This window comes from Talpa europaea, assembly GCF_964194135.1.
Source record: "Talpa europaea genome assembly, chromosome: 7".
Taxonomy (NCBI): Eukaryota; Metazoa; Chordata; class Mammalia; order Eulipotyphla; family Talpidae; genus Talpa; species Talpa europaea.
In genome coordinates this window covers 11,764,235-11,787,698 of record NC_140074.1, presented here as the reverse complement: position 1 = coordinate 11,787,698, position 23,464 = coordinate 11,764,235, and the positions used below count along the sequence as shown (strand labels likewise).

At 54.0% G+C, this 23,464-nt stretch overlaps 1 protein-coding gene across 1 annotated transcript; it reads right to left on the bottom strand.

The window, feature by feature from the left end:
* Positions 1-8,963: 8,963 nt before the first annotated feature.
* On the bottom strand, positions 8,964-13,915 carry AQP3 (aquaporin 3 (Gill blood group); the record flags this gene model as incomplete). Its single annotated transcript, XM_084236584.1, has 6 exons — positions 8,964-9,126; positions 9,217-9,434; positions 9,786-9,904; positions 10,241-10,378; positions 10,708-10,834; positions 13,808-13,915. 6 exons carry the CDS (start codon positions 13,913-13,915, stop codon positions 8,964-8,966), a joined length of 873 nt encoding a protein of 290 aa, XP_084092710.1.
* Positions 13,916-23,464: the final 9,549 nt, after the last annotated feature.

Sequence of the window (23,464 nt, the reverse complement as noted above, 5' to 3'; positions counted from 1 at the left end):
AACTCACATATCTGATAAGGAGTTAATGTCCAAAATGTATAAAGAGGGGTAGCAAAGAGATCAAAACAGGGGAGGGAAGAATATAAGGGAATATGGTGGTTGTTCATGGATGATAAGTTGGTGAGAGACCGAAGGGGACAACACCTGAGGGGAGAAACCAATTTCTGTTTGAAAATGAACAACGATGTAAGAAAATACATTATTTTGAAAGATGAGACATCATCTTATACCTGTGAGAATAGCCTATATCAAAAAGACTAGAAACAATAAATGTGAATGTCGGTAAGAGTACAGAGATAGGGCCTCCCCGGCAGCACAGTGGGTTGAGCACAGCGCTGTGAAGCTGCCCTCAGCCTCTGCAGCACGGGTTCGATTCCGGGCCGGCCAGGGAGATTCCCACATGGCACAGCAGACCTCTCCTGTTGCGCCCGCTGCTCCCCTCAGCAGTGCATTTCAGTCAATCTGCCTGTTCTGCTCCCTACTCTGTCTCTGTTGAATCCTCTCACCCTCCCCACCCCCCACACCTCTGGCCTTTTTAAAAAAGATTTATTTATTTGTGCATACAAGAGCTGGGGTGTAAGATTTATTTATTTTTGCATGGTATGTTTCATGGATTGGAGGGTCTAGGCCCAAGGTGGTGGCAGAAGTTTCAGAACCCTAATCTTTCCCCCTTTGAATCTGACAGAATCAGCTCAGGGTACCTCAAGCTTCCTCCCTCCCTCCCAACCTGTCTCCAACAGCTCTGTGGGTTAACTTAAGTAACATTTTAGACATATTTTCCCAACCCTACTCACCTAAGTCTTTTTTTTAAGATTTTATTTATGCATACAAGAACTGGGGTGTAAGCCAGAGTGTGGAGGGTGGGGATGAGAGGATTCACCAGAGACAGTGGGGAGCAGAACAAGCAGATCTACTCAAATACACTGCTGAGGGGAGCAGCGCGCAAGGCGAGAGATGTCTGCTGCACCATGTGGGTTCATCCCTGGCCAGCCAGGGATCAAACTTGTGTGTTCATGCTGCAGTGACTGGTGATAGCTTGACATGCTGTCTTCAACCCCTGCACCACCAGGGAGGCCCTCTCACTTAAACCTTCAAAGTCTTACACTTGGCATTCCAAGTCTTGACAACCAAGTCCTCTCCCACTGCTGCTGCCTCCTGGCCCACTGAGTGGCCTTGGGGAGCTCTCTACACCCACCACATCTTTGGGCCTTTGCCTATACGTGGCCTCCTCTGCAGGCCTCTTCCCCATCCCTCCCAGTCAGCCACACACACCCTGCCCACTCTCCTCTCACTGTTAGAAAGAATGCTAGAGCTGAAAGGAAGGGTCAAATCATCTCATGCACCAGCTCTGGGATCCTGAGGGGGAAACTCAGGTAGAGATTGAACTTGCTCTGGGTCTCAGGGCAACCTGGAGAGTCCTGACATCAGACATCGCTCCACACTGCCCCAATCTGTTCACTGGCTTCACTGGGTCTCTGTCCCAGATGGGATCGTTCCCCCAGCTGGCTACTTCTTCCAGCAGAGTTTCCTCAGACTGGGGCCTGCAGACTGCCTCCCCACTGAGGCACCACTTACCTCCTCCCCCCTCAGCCTATTTCCGGCTAGGCCCTGCCAGTGACCCTGAGCAAAGAGGCAAAGGATGAGGGTAGTGGGCAGGATGTTCCGGGTGCCTCGTGGGTTATGAAGGGCATCTCCATGGAGTTGAGTGGTGGACCGTGTCCAGATGACTATCAGGGCCCCCAGAGTCCTTTCCACCGTCACCCTGCCTCTCCCAACCAGATCTCTTTGGCTTTAGAGCAGCAAGGAAGTCTGGCAAGAAAACCATCACTCGTCACAGGGACTTTCCAGAAAAAAAAGACTGAGGCTAGAAGATGATAAGAGAATATCAAAATGACTTCCCAAAGGCAAGAGATGGGAGAAGCTGGTCCAGGTGTTCTGGTTTAAGGTTTTATCTGGAAGCAGGAAATGTAATAACAACACTACACCACATTCTATCTCATTCTGACCTGAAGGTATTACCAAGATAGTCAAGGGAAGGTACCTAAGAAGGGTCAGGAAAGTTTTCAGCCCATTTAACCTCACTCTATGGCCAACCTCAGCTGTTCTGTAAGACCCTCCATCAATGCCAGCGCCCCCCACCGCCTCCTATGCTTTGATCACAGGCAGGGTGAGGGCACAGACCTTTTCCCTACTCCCAAAGCGGCTGGAACTGCCCAGGCATTGTGAGAACTAGAAAACTCCCCCCACTCCCCACACCCAAGTCACAGGAATCTTCCTCATTTCTGCCCCATTTTTCTTCCCACTTTTTATTTTTTTTTTTTTTCCTAGGGGTACAGGCCGGAGGCACGGGAAGGTGAGAGGACTCACCAGAGACAGAGAACAGAACAGGCAGACTGGAGAAATACACTGCTGAGGGGAGCAGCGGGCGAGACAGGAGAGGTCTGCCGTGCCGTGCGGGAATCTCCCCGGCCAGCCGGGAATCGAACCCGCGCTGCGGAGCACTGCAGAGGCTGCAGACAGCTTCACAGCACTGTGCTCAACCCGCTGCGCCAACGGGGAGGCCCTCCCCCTTTTTAAAAATGTGTTTCTTCTTGTTGCTTTTTTTCTCTTTCCGCCCCATTCTTGAGGAGCTAAAGCAAGATGGCCAAGAGTGAAACTTTCTGAGAGTAGGCTGTGAGGATTAGGAAACACAAATTGGGATTTGGTTTCTTCCAGGGTTTGACTCCCTCCCCTGACCCCACACTACCCCCTAAACACCTAATTCATCAAACGACAACCCTTCTCAACTCCTATCAGACTCCTGGAGCCCCACAAAATGGTGGGATACCTACCTCTCCCCTTCTGAGGAGCCTGAGTCTTCTGAAGAAAAGCCAAGTGGGCAAAGAGGCTCGGGGCTTCCATGTCCCCTGACCCCAGTCTTGCCGGGGATATCTGGCCCCACTTGAGCTGGGGGGATTGAGGTTGCACCTTCAGTCTGAGTAAGACCCCCATGGATATTGCAGCAGCCCGAAGTTAGAGGAGATGGCTTGGGAGAGTGAGGTGTCTCATGCCAGGCTTTCCCTGCCCACAGCTCACAAGGAAGCAGCATCATCATGATGATAGTAATCACATCCCCACCATCATCTCGTTCCATGGCATACTCGTTGCAACATTTGGCATTGTTCTGCATCAATGTGACTTCATTTAATTCTCGCCTTATGCAACCTAAGGAGGAGTTCACTCTTACTATCCCTATTTTACAGATGGAGAAGCTAAAGTTTAGTGAGACGAAACCCATCAGAGACCCAGCAAGAATGACATAACTTTGGTGGACCTCACTGAACAGTTTATAAAAAGATAATTTACGGAGCAAGGTCAAGAGACACAAGAACAAAAACAGGGCCTCCCCGGTGGAGCAGCGATTGAGCGCTGGGTTGCGAAGCTGCCCGTGGCCTCTGGGCACCGGTTCGATCCCCGGCTGCTCCTCGGCCACCAGAGGAGGGTCCCACATGGCGCGCAGACCTCTCCTGCCGCCCGCTGCTCCCCTCAGCAGTGTAATTCGCTCCTTCTGCCTGCTCTGCTCCCTGCTCTGGCTCTGGTGGATTCTCTCACCCTCCGCGCTTCTGACTGTACCCAGTGCTTGTATAAACAAACAAACAAAACAAATAAATAAATAAAAACATGCCTCTATTAAAAAAAATTTAAAAAAAAAAAAAGAACAAAAAGAGATGCCCCCAGGACCGAGAGCAGGCAGCAGCTCCCCCTTGACCAGAGGAGGCAGAGGAGAGAAGAGTCCCTAGAACGCAGGCGAAGCTCTGGAAAAGGCACAAATACTCTGGCAAACAAACTCTCTGATTTCCCAGCTGTGTATCCCATTGCCAAGTCCAGATGGAAGCCAGAGGGCAAAAGGTTAAAGATATATTGACCCCCTCGGCACAGAGCAGGCCAGAGACTGGACCTAGGGAATGAGAGACCCGCCCAGGTGCCCAGGATCCCAGAGCTGGGAAGGATGACTCAAAACGCAGGTAACTGGAGGCCGAGTCCTGCCCTCTGAGATGTCCCAGAGGGCTGTCTGGGAAAGGGGTTTGAGGGCAGCCATACTGGGGACAGTATACTGGACTCTAGTCCAGGCTCTGCTGCTCTGCCCTGTGGCCTGAGTGAGAAACTGGGCCTCAGTTTCCCCTTTCCATAAAGAGGAGGTAGGTGCCACTCTGGGACAGCTGAGGTGCCCAGAACAGACAGAGCCTCCCTTCCCACGGCCATCCTCTCCCTTACTTCAGATAAACTTGGCTCCAAAGGCTGAAGCCTTAGGCGTGGAGACACTGAGTCCCTGAGGAGGCCACCCGCAGTGATTAGGCAGACACACCCCCTCTGCTGCCCACTGAGAACTCAGGTGTTCTTGGGTGAACCCCCTTCGATCTCCTGGAGGGCCCAGTGCCTGGGTCTCTCCTCCCTTCATATTGCATTCACTGATCCACAACTCAGGGAACCCCACTCTAGGACAGGACCCCTCATCCAAGTAAGGAGGCCCTAGCCCCCTGCAGGCAGCCCCTTTGCAACAGATCTTTCCTGGGGACATTGGGGGCCATCTCTGGCCTCTGGGGGTCCCTGTACAAGGTGGAGTAGTTCCTTCCCACCCCACCCAACACTACCTCACCTATGCTTCCCCAAGCCTGAGGGGGATGCCCCACCCAGGTTCTCAGACAAACAAAATCCAAAGAAAAGAGTTACAAGGAGGGAGCTCATTACCAGGAATTAAGGAGGAGGCATGCCCCAGGGTAAACCAGGCAGGACTTTGCCAGCAGGAGAGCGGCTATAAGTACACACAGATGCGTTTGGAGATGCACAAGATGTTCACTTAGAAATACACAAAGCAAAATCCAGATTGAGAGATGTGGCCAGCCAGACACACAGACCCACAGAGACATAATCAGAGGTACTGAGAAAGGGCAGTCACGCCCAGAAACACCAAGAACTCACACTTGCCTGGGTGCACACACCGTGGCAGGCACACAAGGAAACAGGAACCAAGCTCCGGTTTCAGAGAGGCCAATTTCAATCCAAACAACTTAGAACTTCACAGAAACATGGGCAGGCTGTGGAGAGGACTATACTCAGGAGAAGGGACAGAGGGGAGATGTGGGGTCTGGTTATCCTCCTGCGCAGTGATTCTCTCTCCAAGTCCACCCTGGAAAAAGCATTAGGTGGACTGCAGAAGAGACTTTCCAAAAGGAAAGGAAGACTTTCTAGAACTTACTATCAGCAAAATGGCTGATGGGAGGCATGCCTGCAAGTAAGTGGAGAGATGGGGGGATGGGCGGCGTCCCACCTGCCCCTGTAGGGATCATACACTGCTACTCACTTAAGTCCCTACAGCCCCTGCTGTGCCCCACCACCCTGGCCTCAGCTGGTCCTGACTTCTTGGGTGGTCTGACCTCCATCTAATAGGTTCTTTGAATGCCAGCTCCCCTACCTTACACTCCAGTGCGCCTGGTCCCCTCTTGTATCTCTTTTCCATCTCTCCCCAAAAGTCTCCTCAAGCCAGGGCACATTGAAATCATCACCCCCACTCTCTCCCCACCCTCTCTCTCAGGAAATGCAGGAAGGAATCTGGCAGAAGAGGGTGGTCAAATTCAATCACCATTAAAAAACAGCCTTCAGGGCCTGCCATCTACAGCCACTGCAGCAAAAGTTCAATCCCCGCCCGGCCAGGGAGCTACCCATATGGCGCAGCAGACCTCTCCTGTCTCGCCTGCTGCTCCCCTCAGCAGTGTGTTTCAGTAGATCTGCCTGTTCTGCTCCCCACTCTGTCTCTGGTGAATCTGTTGTAGAGCAACCCCGATATAAAACAGGGTGCCTGACTGTGGGTCCTCACCCGCGCGCTTCAAAGGACTTATCAATGCTCTACTGCAGGCACACGTGAAAGGTTCATAAAAGGTTTATTTACAAGGGAAGGGGAAATGAGGAAATGTACAGCTCAGGGAGAAAAGTGGGAGACAAAGTTTTAAATGAGTCCTACCCAATCCGCCGATCAGGAATCCCAAAATGGCGCTCTGAGAGCTGGCCGCCAGCCAGGAGCCGTGAAGCCAGGAGGCGAGCGATAGCGAGAGAGCCCCCAAGGCCCACGTGTCTGGTTTTTATATCCAACCTGGCTGCCCAACTCCACCCTCAGGTCCCAGCCACCCTCCCTTGGTGGTGATGGGATTTGTCTTTCCCAATGTCCTGATGGCTTTAGTCTGGAGTGGGGGTGGGGTCCACAAAGCCTGCATGGGATTATCTCAGGACATCATTTCCCCCTAGCAAATCCTCTCACCTCCCCCACACCTCTTACCTCTGGCCTACACCCCAGTTCTTGTATGCATAAATAAATTTTAAAAATCTTTAAAAAAATAAAATAAAACAGCCTTCAGCATCTCTCCCTCCACCAGCACCACCCCCCTTCCCAGTTCTGCAGGAGAAATCATGATGTGATATTATTTACCACCCACTGACCACTGTGCTAAGTCATTTTCTTATCTTCCATTATCACCTGTTCTCCTTATCCCTCAATTCACAGATGAGGAAACTGAAATTCAGGCTTTTGAAGAGAACCACACTAAGGTAGTACAGCTAGAGAGAGGCCAAGCTGGGCCTGGAGTCCAGGTTTGACTACCTGTTAACCACTGCACCAGAAAGGCCCCATCACCCTCTGGGCTCACTGGTCAGGGTCCACTGTAAGATTTGAAAGGGATGACAGAAGGCTTGGGGCCTGCTGGGCAGGACAGCAGGGTGGGGGACTGAGGTGGGACCTGTGTAGTTGGAACGAAACTCTGCAGTCACTTTCCCCTCCCAAGATTTGCCCTTCCTCTCCCCCCAGGGCCTGGGAAGGGGACACTCCCTCTGGCTCAGCTCCCTCTGACATTCCAGACACGCCTCCTGGGAGTTGGGGACAAGGAGGGAGTGGAGACCTAAGGTGGAACTGCATTCTCCAACCTCCACTTCCCCAAAGTCTTGGCTGTGTGACCCCGTATTGACACCCACCCTCTCTGAGCCATGGTCTTCTCATCTGAAATGACTAGGGAGCAAGAGTTAGTTTAGCCTCTAAAAAACTGCAGTTCTTCTGTGGGACCCAGGGATCCTCTGGCTCCAGTGGGGTTAACTCTGCAGGAGGGCCTGGGTGGGGGCCCTCTTCCCTTTGAATCTCAGTGAAACTTGAGGAGAGTTAAAGTAGTGAGAAGAGGCACCTGATTTCCTTACAGTTTCCTGGGCCCCTTGCCTCCCTGGGCTGCCAGGATGCCAGAGACAGTCCAACCCCAGACTTACAGGATAGAGGTGCCTCAGAGTGAAGAACTGCAGCAGGGGGGAGACAGAGATGAATGCAGTCATGGTCTCTGGGCTCAGACAACTGACTGTGGAAGGTAGCGGAATAGTGCGGAAATAAACAGGATGACTTCCTGGAGGAGGAGGCATTAGAGTAAGATTTTAGTGAGCAAAGATGTGAGTGAGACTTTAGGGGGAAGGTCTGAAGATAGGAGATGACAGGAGCTCATAAAATCTGGGGTGCATGAAGCACTGCCAGCAGCCAGAAGCCAGGTCTTGAAGGACCTGAGCGCAGGATGGAGATTTTCTCTGCCCCATTTTCAGCATGGGTTTTAGAATGATCCTCTGGTTGCTGTATGGACCAAATGGAGCAGGTTTGGTGGCAGGGAGACTGCGCTAAGGGAGCTGTGGACAAGGTCTAGGTGGTGGTGATGGAGCCTGAACAGCTTTGATCTGTAGAAAACCATGCCAGTTACCAGTCTGATTGGTTTCCTCCAGCAACAAGGAGCTCACTACTTTTGGATAGCAATCCTCTCCTAAGGGCAGCTGCGCCTAGGAGAAAGTTTTTTCCCTATGCTAGGCTCAAGCCTGCCTTCGTGGGGGATGTATTGGTCCAGGGATAGGAAAGGAGTTGTGCCAGGGGTCTCTGACCCCTGTGTGTGACTGACCCCTGCCACCCAGGGCACAGCTGATGTACTGTTCCCCGTGTTATTCCCTGGCCAAGTGACAGACCCAGCTGGGCAGCCTGGGTATTTGTGACCAGACACACTCAAGTTCCTTCATTAACCCCAGAAAAAAATCCAGAGCAAGCAGAAAGATATCTGCATAATTGGCGGTGTTATACATACATTTTATTTTTTTTTTATAAAAGGCAAAAGAATACATACATTGAGTGAAAGAAGAAAGGAGTGAGGACCTTATTTAAAGTAGAGTCTCCCAACTCCCATCCCTAAGACTGTAACATCTGCTATATATATATATATTTTTTTTTTTAAAAAGAGCGACATGAAACTTATGACCTGAACTTTATCCCACCCCCTCATGCCTACATTATTGCAGAAACATATTACTCAGCCCCCACTTATGGATGGCCGGAGTTGCAAACCTGGGTTGTGGTCCCTCCTGACCCAGCCATACCCACACCTCCCATCCCCAAAGCATAGAGAAGCTCCCTACTTAGGAAAAAAGGGCACACACGCGCACGCACACACACGCACACACACACAAATAAAAACATAGATCTGGACTCTCTTCCGCATGGAGCCCCGGAAACATGCAGACCCCAGGCACTTTCCTCACTCACAAATGGACCACTCACTTACCCCTTCCACCCTCTCGCCTCCCCCACCCAGCTTGATCCCTTGTCCTGAAGATCCAGGAACCCACACGCATGCCTGTGCACACACACTCACACACCAGTCGCCCATCCTCAGCCTCTGGGAGACAAAGGAATAGGGTGACCCTACTCCCTGTCCCACCAGCTTAAGGGCAGTGGCCTAAGATCCTATGTGGGCAGAATCCAGTGGGAAATCCTGAGAGGAGGCTGTCCACTGGGGTGGGGTGTAGACAAAGAGCTTCTTAGCCTGGGAGAGGGCTCGTGAGGGGCTTCTAGGGAGCAGCCCCTGCAAAGTCAGTGGATGTTCCGGGAGGTTGCCGGAGGGGGGGTGTCCCCTGCCCACTCAGATCTACTCCTTGTGCTTCACTTGGGCCAGCTTCACGTTCTCTTCCTCGGTGGAGGGTGGGGGCGGCTCCAGGTGGCAACCAATCATGAGCTGGTACACCAAGACGCCCGCGATGGAGCCCAGCAGAGGAGACACGATGGGCACCCACCACCAGTGGCGGCCGGTCCTGTGGGAGGACAGATGTATGTGGTGAGGGGTGGGGGGGCAGGGCAGAGGAGAGGCAAGTTGGGGCACTCTGGGTGGGGACTGCACTCACGTGAAGACTTCCGTGCCCCAGCCAGCGATGGCGGTGAAAAGGCGGGGGCCGAAGTCCCTGGCGGGGTTGACGGCATAGCCAGAGTTGAAGCCCATGGAGGTGCCGATGACCAGGACCACCAGGCCCACTGTGAAGGCCTCCAGGCCGCGAGGGACAGGGTTGTTGTAGGGGTCCACGATGGCCAGCACACACACGATGAGGGAAGCTGTGCCAATGAACTGGGGTGCAGGGAGAGAGTGGGGAGACCAGAGTGAGGAGCACCTCCCAGGCCTCCCTCAGATCCCTCCTTCCATCCTCTGGCTTCCCTCCACCCTTTAGTCTTATCATCTCCTGGCTGTGCTCTCAGGAGCAATGGTGCTAGAAGCTTTGCATTGTTAGGATCTCCTGGGGAGCTGGTTAAATAGGAACCTGCATGTTTTATAAGTGCCTGACACCATGAGTCTGAAGGGGGTGTCTCCACATATTGAGAAACCATAGACCAAGAGTCCTGTCCCCCAGCCAGCCCATGAGGCAGTCAGGGCAGCTTGGTCCTCCTCCCTGTGTCCCCATCACATGGCCCTGGCCCATACCTGGTCAAAGAAGCCGTTGACCATGTCCAAGTGTCCGGAGGGATAGGTGGCAAAGATGCCAGCTGTGCCATTGGGGCCGGTGACTATAAGCTCATTGTTGGCGAAGGCCCAGATTGCATCTGGTGACAAATTAGACCCAGAGAGGTTGAGGCAGAGGCCTGAGCCTGGTGTCCCCCCTCAGGCTGGCCCTCCCCACCCTCCAAGGGTCACAGGTGAGTACAATCATCTCCGTAATTCTCTGGAGAGAGAGGGACTGGGGTGGAGGGTCCAAGACTCTTGTTGCACAACCCGTTTCTTTCCCCTCAGCCCCCCACGTGGGCCTGTGCGTAAATGAGTGAGTCATGAGCCCAGGGCCTGGGCAGGCCCCAAATGTTTGTCATCAAAAGGCCCAGTGCCAGCAGGTCCCAAGCAGAGAGAGGTGGGTAGCAGAGGAGGGCGGGAAAGGGAATGCTCACCATAATACAGCCCAAAAACGATCCCAGCACCCAGGAAGGCTCCCAGTGTCTGAGCCAAGGCGTAGATGGGCAATTTGATCCATGGCTCACGTGCCAGAAAGCACATGGCAAAGGTCACAGCAGGGTTCAGATGGGCTCCTGAGGAAGAGAGGGGAAGGGACCGATTAATCACAGTCTGCCATGGTGGGGAGGCCAGAACCCTGAGGCCCACATCTCCTTCTTTGTGCCTCTGAACATAGCACAAAGAAGGACTTTTTAAATGGATGGTGGGTTGGACTATGTAAGAGGCCAACTCTGATAATCTCGGATTCCAAGCTGAGAGTGGAAGGTTCTAAGCATCGAGTTCCTTCTCTACTCTCCCATGAATTCAAACCTAAGGCCACAGCCATGTGCCACCCTCAGGAACACCTCACCACCCACTCCCCATGGGAATGTTCTTGAGGGGTATGACGAGGCTAAGACCTTACCGGAGACCTGACCAGCAACCAGGATGGCCAGAGTGACAGCAAAGCCGAAGGCCAGGTTGATGGTAAGAAAGCCACCGTGGGTGCCCCGGCTGAGCACAACCTGGGCCACGGAGCCACAGCCAAACATCTGTGTTAGAAAACAGAACAAGACAGGGGGGGTGAGACCCAGCCAAGACCATTCCACAGGGTAGGGGTGAAGCCAGTGACCACCATATCCCTATATATAGAGGGAAATGCAACCTGAACCCCCTCCTGCCACAAGTGCACCCCACAGGAGGCATGCCCTCCCACTCCCAGCGTGCCAACTTTAATATAACAGGGTCCCTCAGAAGGCACTGGAAGCAGAGTCTATGGCCGGGAACCCAAAAGATGGTCTAACCACCATGATTAACTTTCCTGGAATCTCTATACTTTCTCCTCAGCACCTTCCTTCAGGCCTGGCCCAGAGGGAGGTGGGGAAGTGTTCACTCGTCCCCAACCAGCAGCTGCCTCCCTCTTTGCCCCAAAGCAGAGCTCAGTTGGTGGTGGTGATGGGGGAAGAAATAAGGAGGCCAGAAGTTCCGTGGAACCCACTTCTGAGTCTGGGATGTCACATTCCCTGCCTACCCACACCTACTCACCTTGCAATCCGAGATTATCAGAGTTGGCCTCTTACATAGTCCAACCCACGATCCACCATCCACTCCCTCTCAGACCTTTACCCACCTTGACCTTAACCTGCCCCAGAGCCTCCTCTCTCCACCCACCCAACCTCTTGCCCCCAGGGGACCAGGTTCCCCTCTCAGATTTGCAGGTCCTAAAAACAGATCTGATGCTCTTGCACTAGCCCTGATCCAGGACCCAGAGTAGTAGAAATGGGGAGACTGGGTTTAAGTTTTCTGCCAGAGCTGGGGGGACTCAGGGGATGGAGGTCCCGCTGTCCTGCAAATGTCATTCTTCTAGTTCAAGTGTATCCATACTTCCATGCAACCTATACAGAGTTGTTACTGTGAGCCCCCAAAATGTTCCCCAAAGCTGCTCCAATCCCTGCCCAAGGTGACCTCTCTCATCTCCCTAATACCAAAGATTTCATATCTACCCAGCAGATAGGTTTCAAGATCCGTGCGAAGGATTCTTGTCCATTCTGATGGTCAGTGCCCTGGGTCAAGTATTTTGATTATTATCCCTCAGAAAGACCAAGAGATAGAAGAGAAGCCAGAGGCTGTGATGCAGGGCCAAGATAGGCAGGCAGGTGCAAACCTGAGCAAAGATCAGATTGTGAGTATGTGAAGGGGGCGGGTGGGCAGGCATGTGAGGGTCTGGGGCACCCGCCCGGCTTGGTAGGTCCTGGACTCAACTCTCTGCCTGCCTGAGGCCCAAACCTGGCTCCATCCCAGGAGACCTTGGAGGGAGAAGCTGTCAGAGCCAGTTCCACCACCTTGCTACTAATCTTCCTCTTCCTTTCCCTTTCTTCTGCTCCCTACCACCCCCTCCCCAGCCTTACCCTTACTAGATACCCCAGAGACTAGGACTCCTCTTGGCCCAAAGTCAGTCCTGATTCTGCATCTGTAGGCTCTAGGTCTCCAACCCACAGAGATCGAGCCCTCACCTGCCATTCAGGGGTGTCCCAGGGGTGGGCCCTGCTCTCAGGCAGCCCTTTTGGTCCTGCTCTCCACCAACATCCGATGCCTCACACCCACCTGGGCCTGAATGTCGACTCTCTGCTAAAGAAATACCTTCCTTTCGTGGTCTGGGATAAGCCAAATGATCCTGGGACTGAGCATGAGACCTGACTGCTCCTTTGTGGGGAAGGCAAATGAGACTTGGGAGGAATAGGACGGTGCCTCCAGGAAGGCAGAAGACAACTTTCCCTGTCCTGGATGTTCTCGAACAGGGGGTGGGACCATGAATCAGACAGGGAGTGGGGGATACAAGACTCTGGGGCAGGAGGGTGATAAGCACCTTAATCCCTTCTTGGCACAGGGTAGAGAAGGGGTGGTGATGACTGGTTGGGCTAGTCTTTTGAGGGACTATGGATAAAGTGCCCCAACTGGCTTCCCCCCTTCCTGTTCTGATAGCTAAAGGTGAGTCTTGGTGCCCTGTTCCCATGGAGTCTTCTCCACCAACAACCACCACCCACCTGGGGTGGGCCACCCCATCCCTACTTGCCCCTAATTAAGCTTTCTCACCTGGTGGGGGAGGGGGGAGGGAGCTGCTGACTGGTCTGCAGCTGGGGCTGCAGCAATGGAGTAACTGAACCCAGAAGTAACACAGGGAAAAACAGGTGTAATCACATGAGTGACTGAAGATCAGAGAGTAACTGGGACAGGAAATGGAGAGCATAACTGGCGTGTCTGCCAGACCCAAGGAGTGTAAACAGTCACCCAGGAACAGTCCAGGGGCCAAAGTGGCACCAGCAGGTTGTAAGTGGGACTGGGGAGTCGTCACCTCACCTCAGCAGGGGAAGTGCTCCCCTGGAGTAACTGAGAGGCTGGGGCGTAACTCGGTGCTTCTGCAGAGCTGACAGCACCTGTCTAGGTAACTGACACGGTCTGGTGTCACTACGCAGGACAGAAGCTGTGTGCCTGGGGGCCCAGCTGCCTTTCACAGCTCCCTATCTGCAGGATCTTCCCTTCTCCCCAGGTGGCCTCTGCCCTCTGCCCCCACCAGAAACAAATTGGCCTCACGTCATTGGAACTTTTGGACTTTCTGGGGCTTAATTATTCATTAGGGGCCAGACATTCAGGACCCAAATAACCTAACAGGGGCTCATTTGCCTCTGTCCCACCTGCACCCCAAAGCTGGGACTCTGTGAGAGCCAAGAGGAGAGGCTGCAGGTCCGAGCTGGCAGGGGTGACCGCTGTCCCAGCCTGTGGACTGGGTCATGGAAGGAAGGTAAAGGGTCGGAGCTGTCACAGGGGAATCACAGGTGTCTTTCTGTCAAGGGGCAGAGCTGTCACGGATGGGCACTCTGGAAGGAGTCAAGCCAGGGGAGGTCAGCGCTGGGACAGGACTCAGTGCTGTCGTGGAAAACCAGCCCTTGCGAGCTCAGAGGGATCCTGAAGGTTGAAGGTGGAAGTTGCAGAGAGAGAGAAGTGTCTGTCCCGGTCCCTCCACTCACCACGAGGATGAGGGTCCCCAGGCACTCGGCCAGCGCCTGGCGGAGCAGCCGGTAGCGGATGTGCAGCATCTCCCCGCAGCGGGCCACCAGCTCCTTCTGTCGACCCATGGCTCGGGGCGGGCGGCGGCGCGGGCGGGCGGGCGGAGGGCGGCTCGGAGGCGGCGGGCACAGCTGCAGTGGCCGCGGGAACCAGGGAGGCGCGATTTATAGGAGCGCTGGAGGCCCGCCCCGCCGCCCCGCCGCCCCGCCCGCTCAGCCCGCAGGGCCCGAGGAGTGGGCGGACCCTCCAACACCGCGCGCGCACACACACTCACATGCACACACACACTCACACTCACACACTTGGGAGGGAGCTGATGAGGAAGGCAGGGGGTCGTGGTGTGCAAGGAGCTTTAGGAGTGGGGTTGCTCCTTCCCAGGGCCCTTAGGGGAGGGGTGTCCTGGAGGCTGTGGACAGAGCCAGGGGTAGTGGGGGGGGAGGTATAGGCATGTGTGGGACCCCGACTGGGTCTGAGAATGGGGCTGCCAAGGAGACTCCCAGCCCATAGTGAGCCCTGTTCTCTTCTCCATCATGGCCTGGGCCAGGGAGACACGTGAGAAAGGAAAGTTGATGGTCCCAGCTCTACAGGATGGCTGGACCCAGCATGTGGGGGGGGGGGGGGGCTGGTGGAAGGAGGCTGTGGGCGCCCAGTGAGGAGACCCGCTCATAGTCCAGATCCCGGTGGACACACGGAACACAGGTGATGAGTTTCTGCGAGAATTTATGGGTCCGGGCTCCATGTGCTGTGGGTATGACATGTCACACCCTCCAGGCCCTGAGCAGCTCTGCCCAGGCTGCATCCACCGTGTCTTATGTGCCTCATCACATTTGCTGGGATTCTTCACGGGCACTTGCCTGTTGAACACAGCTGGCTTAACTGAGCCTGTCACACGTGTACCTGAGTGCATGGTGCACATGGCTCCAGAGGCTGAGCAGCAGTTGTCCTGACATGCCACATCCACATGCTTGCCAACAGGGTGAGTTCCAGCTGTTTTTATCCTTCTGCTCTCCCTCTCTGGCTCATCACTAGCCAGGGGATAATCCTTCCCTTTAAGAGATTGAGCTGGTTAAACTGTAAGGTGTCAGCCCCTCCAGAGGGGGTCTATGGGACAGCCCTATTCCCTCTCTTGCATTTAATAATCAGGAAACCAAGACCTGGTGGGCTGAAACCACAGAATTGGGAGCAAATATGTCTTTGCCCCAAGTCTCAATGGCAGCATCGTTAAGGGAGACCAAAGAAACCACATTTTCCAGAGGGGATGAATTTCAGGTGGGTCTAGAGCCCTGGGGACTTATCCATTGAGGAATGGCTCCTAGAAATGAAGGCTCCAGGGGTGATTCATGCCCCAAAATATGGGGCTTAGCAGCACACAGAGAGTCATACACGTGTACCCTGAGGCTGGCAGCCACGCTGGCCGATATTCACACGAGAGCCTGGCCAGAAGCTCGTACATATATGCAACCTGCACACCAGGTCTCTAATGGCTCTTGGCCCAAAGAGATGCACCCCACGCCCCTGGGCCCCCACGGGCTGGGAGGCTCCATGGTGAATCAGGGAGCCATCACTGAGTGCCTGCCTGCTGGCCTCATTGCCAGCCTGTGACTCAAGGCAGAACTCTAAACTCCTGGTGCCAGAGTCCAAATTATGGGAATACGGGACACCCCCCACCCCAAAACAATCTACCTTCTCTTCTCCCTACTCCATGGTGTTTCCCAGCCCCTCACTGCCTCAGGTGGGGCTATAAAGGCAGCACAAGGCAGTAAATGGCAAGGATCTCCTCAGTGAAAGAAAGTAAGAAACCACAAGCCACAGCACCCCATCCACACCCTGCCACACCCTGGGCCTGCCATCATGGAGCTTGGCAGTGGAGAATAGGGGCAGCTGTGCTACCAGCAGGCACATGCAAGACCCTTGTATACAGGTGTTTGTGCTCAGTTCCCAAGGGGTTCACATGAGCTGTACCAGGAGGGAGCAGGTCATGAACACAACCAGGCATTTGGTATCGTGTTTACATTAAGCAGCGCTTGTTTACACATATGGATCTATGTGTACTCACACATGTGTGTGTGCATATATGTGCCTACATATAATCTTGGGGCTGCAGGTCACCATAGGGCATCTTTATGACTCCTCTAGTAGATACCAAAGCGCATGACTTAGCAGGTGAAACAAAGGCTGCGTCTTGGGTGGTGCAGGTGGTTGAGCGCAGCGCTGTGAAGCTGTCCACAGCCTCTGCAGTACCGGTTCGATCCCGGCCGGCCGGCGAGTGTCCCACATGGCGCGGCAGACCTCTCCTGTCTCACCCGCTGCTCCCCTCAACAGTGTATTTCAGTGAATCCTCTCACCCCCCACACCTCTGGACTGTACCCCTGCTCTTGTATAAATAAAATAAATCTTTAAAAAAAAAAAAAAGGCTGCATCTCAATGCCCCCTTCTCCCAATCAGGACCCAGACTTCAAGACCATGACCCCATATGCTCCCACCAAATTCCTTCCTTTCCATAACACACGTTCATAAGTGCACATCACACATGCACTCTGGAATGTGTTAGGATTGAAGCTGAGGGGTTTGGGTTGGGTAGGTCTTTGTGCTTCTTAGTGGCCTGAGATGACTCAGCCTGGAGGAGGGATGCAATGGTTTCCAAGAGTCCCTTGTTACTGCCAGCATTCCTAGAATCATCTGGCATAAAGAGGGGTCAGGGGCTGAGGATGCTTGTTCAGAGGGGCCAGGTTGGACCTGGGCTTGGGAACTGTAGCAGGATGTCAATGCTCAACCCTAGGGAGGCATCATCCTCATTGTAGTCAATGTGAGTGGTGCCCCTGGAGCAAAAGACAGAAGACAGCTTCACAGAGGAGAGAGAGATTGGTGAGGCCTTCACCAGTCACACAGGTTTCCCAGAGTCCTCTGGGCTCCCTCTTGTACTTTGAGAAGGAAAGCCAGGGCTGAGTGTAGGCTGGAAGTCAGCCTGCCTTGGAGCTCCAGGAGGAGGAAGAAGAGGAGGCCCCACCTCCCAGGGCATCTTGAGCAAGGTCTGTGTCTCACCTGGGCGGGAGGGCTGAACCAGGGAAGGGGCCTTGACAGCCCATCCACCCTGTGGGAGGCCGTGACTCTTTTGAGGTCAGAGCTGGGGGAGTGGGTTCCCAGGCAAGGGAAGGGCTGAAAATGCAAGTCCCAGCCTGCTGGACCAGAGGGGCTGGCTGGGGCCCTGTAAGGGGTGGCACACCCTTCATTTCCTGCCCCCCAAACTCCCTTTTGCCTGAATAGGAGCAGCCTGGACCAGCAGAGGAGACGTGAGCTTTGCTGTGAGCCAGTGGAACAGAGAAGAGTGGAGACAGAAATCATGCTCCTGCCCCCCAGCCTCTTCCAGAGCATTAGAGCTGGGTGGAAGAGGAGCAGATCAAAGCCGACACTCAGACATTTCAAGTTCAGAAAACACTTCCTCACATTTGCAAAACAACCCCCAGAAGTAGGTGTATTTTCCCCCTTTCACCGATGACAAAACTGAGGATTGAAGAGAAGTCACCTACTAAGATCTCACTCAGCCACTGAGTGTTGAGCTGCGATTCAAACCCTGTGGGATGGGGAGGAGAGATGGGAAGGGGGCATAGGCAGAGAGTCAGGGCACAGGAATGTACCGCACCCCTCCAGGCCTGAGCTCCCCTACCAGCGTGTGCCCTACTCCTATGCCGCTGATGGACGCTACTCCTGATTCTGGGCCTCAGGAGTTGGGGGCTGGCTCTGGATTGGAATGGGGAGTGGAAAGGAAAAAATGAATCACCCCATTATGAGCGTCCCTAGACTAGGGGGCAGGCAAGCAGCTCCTCCTACTGCGCCAACACAGTCACCCCCTGTCTCCGGACAACCCAGATGACAGGGAGCTTATGAGGACAAGCTGCCCTTTCAGGTGCCTCTAGCCTGACGATCAGTGGGATCTTGAGAAAATGTACCTTTTGACCCATATCCTGGAAACTCTGGGTTTACCTTCTAATGTTCCTGAGCTGCCCTTGGCACCCTTTGAGGGACAGCACCCTTTAAGGCTAGCAGAGGGTCTTAGTGAGGAGGCCAAGGGCTGGCATGATGGACCTAGACTCCCTGCTGAGGAAGACCCCAGTGTCAGGGGCCAGGCTGATGGGGGCAGAGCCCTCTTGCAGACCTAGGGCCTCAGCTCCATGCTTAGCTTGTCCACTACCCAGCCAGGTGACCTAGACAGTCCTCTTCTCCCATCCTTGAGTCTCAGTCTCTTCATCAATCACCTGATTGAAAGGTTCCAGTGGAACATCTCCCCCTCACACCCCAGCCCGGATCTCTGTAAGAATCAAACATGATCGTGGATGTTTCAGACTTTGGAAATTGTCTAGCATAGTCAACATCGAAGACAGCTTCATTCCAAAGCCGCCTCCATGATCATAGCCACGTTTCCTCTGTCGCAGCCCACGTGCACTCGTGCCTGCAAGCTCCCACGGGGCCTGTGTGTCCATGTGAGTGGCTGTGGGGTCCGCACAGGACTGTTTATATCCACGAGGGCCCATGTGTGCATGTGTGTGTCTAAGGGGGTCTGTGGGCCCATCTCTCTGTTCCTGCTGGGCCTGGCTGTGCATCTGGGCTAGTGTTTATAAAAGCCAGAGACAAGAGGTAGGGGTCTGTCAAGGATCCTGCCCATGCCAGCCTGGAGGGAAGGTGTTAGTGATTTGGAGCTGACACAGACCAGGCCATCACTGCAAACAGGCCTAGGGGATCTGGTTCACACCTCAGGGACCAGATTCTTAGAGCTCAAGAACTTTCTGATTTCCCTCCTCACTGGCAGGAAGGCTCCTGGAAGCAGAGTGGGGTTGCCTCAGAGGACGAGTGGTCAGACCAAGAAGGAAAGGAAAGAAAGCTCACAGTCTAACTGGGGTGCCTGAACAGGGCCCAGCATTTGCCAGGCCCTGCAACCAGAAAGAGAGCTGGAGCATCCTTTGGACTGAGGCGCTCGGAAGACTTCCTGGAGGAGGAAACATTTGGCTGGGGATTTTGTGGAGGGTTTTCCAGGTGAGAGATTTCTGGGTCAGACCCTGGTAGGGATGGTTGGCAGCCTGGTTCATGATGAGAGCGGCTCTAGTAAGGCTGGAGGGGGACATGGGCAGCTCTAGTAAGGCTGGAGGGGGACATGGGCAGCATGAGAAGGGTCTTGAGTTCTATAGGTAGGACCTTATCCAAGAACCAGAGATATTCAAGCTTCTTTAAGCCTCAGGGCTCTGAGGAAGCTCTCAGAGGGACTGCTGCAGCTGGAGCGGGGGAAAGCGAAGCCAAGGAGGCAGAGTCCATGCCCCCACTCCTGCTTCAACCACTACATTTTAACTACTTTCTATCAGGGTTCTGAACAAGGTTAGAATGGAGGGCCTCCCTGGTGGCGCAGCAGGTTGAGCTCTGCGCTGTGAAGAAGTCCGCAACCCCTGTGGCACAAGTTCAATTCCCGGGCACCAGGGAGCTACCCACATGGCGCAGCAGACCTCTCCTCTCTCACCCGCTGCTCCCCTCAGCAGTGTATTTCAGCCAGTCTGCCTGTTCTGCTCTCTACTCTGTCTCTGGTGAATTCTCTCACCCTCCACAGCTCTGGCCTGTACCCCAGTTCTTGTAGGCATAAATAAATCTTTAAAAAAAAAAAGAATTGATCAATGTTCTATCCCTTGGAAGAATGGCTAATGGGAGGCCTGAGAGATTTAAGCGGAGGGGGTAACACGATCTCCACTTGCCCTTTAGATGGGTCTTTCTAGCTGCTGAGTGGAGGATGGGTTGAAAGGGGAAAGACTGAAGCCAGGAGGCTTGGAAGGAGGACATGGAGGAGGGAAAGAGCCCAGATGTGGGGCAGTGGCTGGAGGGAGGAAGGAGGGTTTGGATTTTAGGTTTAGGAGGCAGAGGAGTGGGCAGGGCAGGTTGGCAAAAACTGAATTTGGGCAGACAGGAACCTGAACCAGGACAACGGAGAGGCCTATAGTCTGAAGCAGGGTGGGGCAAAGGTGTTGGAAGGAGGCTCTGCATCTGTAGATCAAGATAGGCGATGGGCATGTGGGATCCCCGCTCTACTCTCCCCTAGTCCCAGCCCAGCCTGGGTGCCAATTACAAGCCAGTCACTCGCTGCCCGCCTAGGGGAGAGGAGTCACAGGCGAAAGATTCAGGTTGCAAAGACAGGCCGCAGCAGGAGATTCTGTAGTCAGACTTCAGGAATGACTTTCTGAGGGTCTCTAGACTTGGGGTCAGCAGGAACGGGGCTCCAGGGAGACCCCGCTGGTTGGGAACTGTGGTGGGCATGTATAGAGGAAACTTGGAAAAAGGCAGGACGCCATTATGTGATTATCTTTTTCATCCAGACCATTGGCTGATAAGTGGAACAGGAGCTGGAACTCTGTGACCCCCCCTCACCCTCCCAATTAGGGCCCAACCTTGACCTGGGCAGCCTTTAGGAGGGCTCAGCCCAATTCCTTAGTCTGGAAGAATAGAAGAGACTAGACTCTGCTTCTGAGGAGTTCCCGGTGGGAAACCAGGACATTTAACTTGAACTGAGGAAGACCGGAGTTCTTGCTCCCACCCACGACACCTGTCCTTGATCCTGCTCCTCTGGGGGTTGCTGAGAAGCTTCATTTAACTGCTTTGAGCAGAAAGAAAGGAGCAAGGCTGGTGGGCAGCCCAGGGCAGGGGAGGGGACCGGGCTTTTCACTGTTCCCTGCCACATGGCAGAGATATGGCGCACAGGCCTCTCTACTCGTTTTTAATTTCACACTCCACCCCTCCTTGGCCCCAGGAAAGCCCAGGCTCAGCAGCAAGTAGCTTACCTGCAGACAGGACGCCTAGATTCCCTGTAACTCCACCCTCATCTCCCTGTGTGACCCTAGACGAGTTCCTACACCCCTCTGGGCCTCGTGTGAGCCAGAAAAATTATTTTCTCCTTTTCCAACCCAGACGCTGAAGTGGGAGAGGGAAATGAGTCTCCCCCTGGGCTTGGAACACCCTTGGTCCCCATTTGCAACTTGGGCAACGAAGATGCCTCCTTCTCTTCACGCTCTGCAGCAGGGGGATGGGCAGGCTGGCCTCTCCTGAGGAGGGTAGAGGTGACTCACGTGCCCCAGGCTTTCCCTCCCCTTTATCTCTCACCTGGATTAATCTGTGACTCACAGTGCAATTACCGGATGTTGGAAGGGGGGTTACATGTATATTTCTCTGTGGGTAGGGCCCAGGCTAGCCCAAATCTGACTTAATAGGTCAGGAGCTGAGCACCCTTTATTGAATGTAAGCTGCTGAAAGGACCACTAGGCTTTGGGGGTCTTGTTCTTTCCCGCCTAAGTAAGGGACTGGGCTGAAAGGATTAAAGTTTAGGCCAGAGGAGGATCCTTTGAGAATTCACTGAATGTCCCCTACATGAGAGGCTTAAAAGATCTGTCAGAATCGGGAGAGTTCCCAAAAGGGGAATGGTTTCATTGAAGCCATAGGAAGGAATCCAGAATACCCATCTCCTACCTAAAAACTTTCTCCTAACTTGCTTTTCAAATACAGGGCAGATTTTTTTCTTTTTACAGAGATCCAGAGTTGGAGGCCCAAACTGGTACACAGACAGGTGCATACAGGCATGTCCACACCCAGCCCCTGCGCACACATAGAGCAGACAAACCATGGCTTATATCAGACTCCCACCCCATCTACATCCACCTAGATCACATGTGGGGGCCCAGAGGCAGATGCACCCCTGGGATGTGTGAACCACATCATCCTGCACACCCCTGCTCACACATAAGGAGGAACTTGCCTTCCAGGATTCTCTTCTTCCTCTCCTCTAAGGTTCCAACTCCCAGACCCAGACCCCCCCAATCCAAGACCCGTCCCCCCAAAAGTCATCTTAAACCACACCCATAGATGCCAACTTTCCAGAGAAAATCTGAGATTAGCAGGCTGGAGGTACAATGGGAGGGACTGAAGTTAGAGCCTGGGCTTCCTGCTCTCCACCCCAACTCTTTACTCCCCAAATAGCAGCGGGGAATGCAGAAAGGATGGTGTAGCTCCTTGGGTTTCTCTGTTCTCCACCCTCTTCCCTTCCCTGACAAAGTCACCGTGGTGCCTATTTTGGAGGTGGGAGACCACACGCAAAGGGAAGTGAGCGGACCACATAGGGAAGTGGCAGGGCCACACCTCTTTTCCCAAGTGGCACTGGTGCCTGCCACCTCCTGAAGCCACTTGCGCCACCATCTCTCCTGGCGGCAGATTCCACACCCTCCACACACTGGAATAATCCAGAACTGGGCTTGCGAAAGGGCTAGGAGCTATTGGGCCTGTGGCTGAACCAGATAGTTTGAAAGCCACCAGCCCCCACCCCACTTGATCCCATAGAGGGACTGAGGGCAAAGCACATGAGGGAACAAAAGAAAAGGAGGCTGAAGAGGAGCCAGAGACAACCACTGGGGACCAGGGGCCACCGTGAGGGCTGGGGCTGCTTCTCTTTCATCAAAAACGAAGGCTGGCAGCCTTAGGAGAGAAATGCCGGCCCCGGCTCACACAATGTGTTCATTATGCTAATTGCAAACCCAGGCCAGACTGCCCCATGACAGCGGCAGGTAGAGACTGGCATAGGCTCACCAACAGAACCGAGACAGAGTTAGAAAGCAGAGCTCACATCGTGGCTCCTCATCTTGAGGATGAAGCCTGGCAGGAGCATAAGGCCCTCCACCACAAAGCGGCGCCTTCCGGCCACTGAACGTGTCCCTTTGTTCAGAAAACGAGGATAACGGTGCGTTACTTCAGAGGGCTGGAATGACCATCCATCAGGTTCCCATCCCTCAGATGTGTGAAGGAACAAGTGCCCAGGACCTAGCAGGCAGTCATCAAAACATCGACTTTGTATTACCTCTTAGGTTTTATCGGCCATCACATCCCACCCAGTCCAGGCAGGGATCACAAATCATGACTCTCTTTCCCTTGCAGCCTTCTGGTGCCCTCCCTGCCTTCCAGCTGCCCCTTCTGCACATGGCTGTGTCCTATTGAGCAGAACACTGTACCCGGAGCTGTGAAACCTACCTTCGCAAGTGTTCCCTGTCCCCAAAGAGCACACATACAGGAGAAAAGGTTAAAAGCAGCCAGGAACAGGAAATGAAGTGATTTAATTTTAAATCAGCTTAAGACAACAGAAGAGTTCACGTCACTGTACGTGACTGCAAAGTGAACTGAACAGATAGTAATCACTCTGCTGTTTCAGGAGGGAAAAGAGCACCTCAGGCTGAGGGCAAGGGAAGGGCTGAAGGAGGAGGCACTATTTGAGCTGAGTCTGGAAAAACAGCCAGGATTAGGGGAGAGAGAAGGGAGAGGCTGCTGGAAGGGGTTGTGGAACAGGCTGAGAGGAGGTAGCATCCCCCGCCCCCCAGGGCACTGGGCACTCCTGGAGAGCAGGGCTGGGGCCTCTGCACCCCTACTGCAGCAGCACAGTGGGGGGCAGCTTGTGGCCCGAATGGGCAGACAGCCGGGGGTAGATGCACAGATCTGGTAGAACTCAGGCACAAAGGGGCCCTGCAGCACTCAGTGCTTTCTGTGTCTCTCCTGCACTGGGGGACATCAGCCCCCTCACCCCTTCACCCACCCAGTCCCTTCCTGCCTCTGTG